Source organism: Rhagoletis pomonella, unplaced genomic scaffold (genome assembly GCF_013731165.1).
Source record: "Rhagoletis pomonella isolate Grant_MI unplaced genomic scaffold, Rhpom_1.0 Rhpom_scaffold_10671, whole genome shotgun sequence".
Classification (NCBI taxonomy): domain Eukaryota; kingdom Metazoa; phylum Arthropoda; class Insecta; order Diptera; family Tephritidae; genus Rhagoletis; species Rhagoletis pomonella.
Window position 1 is genome coordinate 3,588 of NW_023469197.1, and position 1,929 is coordinate 5,516.

Sequence of the window (1,929 nt, forward strand, 5' to 3'; positions counted from 1 at the left end):
TTGCTCGACAGTTTCGCGAAATGTGGCCGATTTCGCTGCACTTATAGCAAGTACGTTTCTCTTGCTTTTCTTTCGCTGCATTTTGCTTGCTGTAGGAGTTGCCGATCTGGTTTTTATAGCTTTTAATCCTTGATTGAGCGATTAACACATTTTGCTCCGCATTTGACTCTTTCGCTTTTCTAGATTGTTCTTCTTCTGGTATTTTAACTCGAAGAACATCTGGCTTGGGTAACTCATCGCGAGTTTCCAAAGCACAACGGAAAGTTTCGAATGAATCAGGCAAACTGTACAATAGTAAAATTGTCAACAGATCGTCACCCACTGCTACATTAATTTCTTTCAGTTTGTTGACTGCGTTGAAGAATTGGTTGAGATGCTCACGGACGCTATCTCCTTCCTTCATACGTGCAAGTGCTACACGTTTAAGCAGGGTGGCTTTTCGCGCAGGCCCTTTTGATTGGAAAGTTGATTCTAATTTCTTCTGACGGAGATACTGAGAGCATTATATCGGCACAAGCTTTTTGGTCGAACTCCTTCCATTTGTTGGCATTTTCGTCACTTGGACAAGGCTTATCCCCTGACGCGTAGCTCCATAAGTCACCTTTTACCAGGATGGCACGCATGTGCAGCTTCCAGGTATCGTAGTTATCCGCGTTTAGCGGATCGATCCTGACAGATGTGGTGGCCATTATAAGTCAATCCGATGTAACTACCTCCAATGACCGTTCACGATATTTAGTTTTCGTTATCATATCTTTAAAAAATTAACTTGTGCAAAATATTTTCCGCGTTTAGATAGGGCTGGGCCCATAACCTAATGTTCAACGTGTGCTCTTTATTCGATATTCAAAAACGGAAGTGAATGAAATACAAAAGGTTACAATAGTAATTTCATAGATATGAATGATAAAGTAACAGTACAAGGGAAAAAGAACGCAGGGTAGCATTTGATTTGGTTCGTACTCTTCAACAATATCCATTAAAGATTTTATTTTTTTCGATTTTTTCGATTCCCGGGATTTTCGGGACTTAACAAAGGCGGGATCCCGCCATATATACTATAAGCAGAAATTTTTAATCTAAATTTTTTTGTTTCACTTTCTTTTTTACAGAACAACGAACATCGAAGGTGTCGTCACGATGAATGGACGCGAACGTAATTTGAGTATTTTCCGCAAATTATCCGCTTACATTATGCAGGATAATCAATTGCATGGCAATTTAACCGTTCAGGAGGCGATGACTGTAGCAACGAATTTGAAATTGAGCAAGAAATTCACAAAGGCGGAGAAGAACTCAATGGTAGGTGTCAAATGATTTTTTTTTTTGTAATTATCTCTCCCAAACGAAAGTAGGACCAATAGCGTAAAGCTAAGGGTCGAATAAACGAAAATTTTAAAGTGTTTTTTCTTTGCACTTAATACACTTTATTAGTAAATAAAAAACAGTCTATGCAGTATGTTTTTTAGAAACACATAAATAATTGCTTCTACAAAATAATCTGATAGCTTCTGTTTTGTTTTTTTTTTTATTTTATTTTTATTTACCGTAAGTTTATATCGATAAGCGAAAGACTAAAATTTTTAGTCAGAAATTTTCGTTTTCACATAATATTGCGTAAATACTAGCCAAAAATTTACCGACTAAAAGCTGATTGGTTATTGCATAGCTGCCGCCAGCGTTTTGCATATTAAACATTTCAATTCAACAAGTTTTTATTTAATGTACCCAACTTGTGTCTGCTGTCAATTATAAAGAAAAAATTCATAACACTCGTGCATACATAAAAGAACTGAACGGTTATAAAAAAGTTATTAAAATTTTTCTGCACTGCCTTTATCGCAATTCTGCCAGCAAATTAAAAAAACCTGTTTTGCAAAAAAAAAAATAATAATTATAATGTACATACATACATATGTACATATGGGC

At 36.0% G+C, this 1,929-nt stretch overlaps 1 protein-coding gene across 1 annotated transcript; it reads left to right on the plus strand.

Moving 5' to 3' along the window:
- The first annotated feature begins 1,086 nt into the window (after window positions 1-1,086).
- Window positions 1,087-1,336, plus strand: LOC118756511 (ATP-binding cassette sub-family G member 4-like). The gene has a single exon (XM_036491271.1). It carries the CDS (start codon window positions 1,141-1,143, stop codon window positions 1,315-1,317), a length of 177 nt encoding a protein of 58 aa, XP_036347164.1. The 5' UTR covers window positions 1,087-1,140; the 3' UTR covers window positions 1,318-1,336.
- The last annotated feature ends 593 nt before the right edge of the window (window positions 1,337-1,929 follow it).

Bases quoted from the DNA above. Each gene is read 5' to 3' on its own strand.
- LOC118756511 (XM_036491271.1), top strand. From the start codon at position 1,141: ATGAATGGACGCGAACGTAATTTGAGTATTTTCCGCAAATTATCCGCT.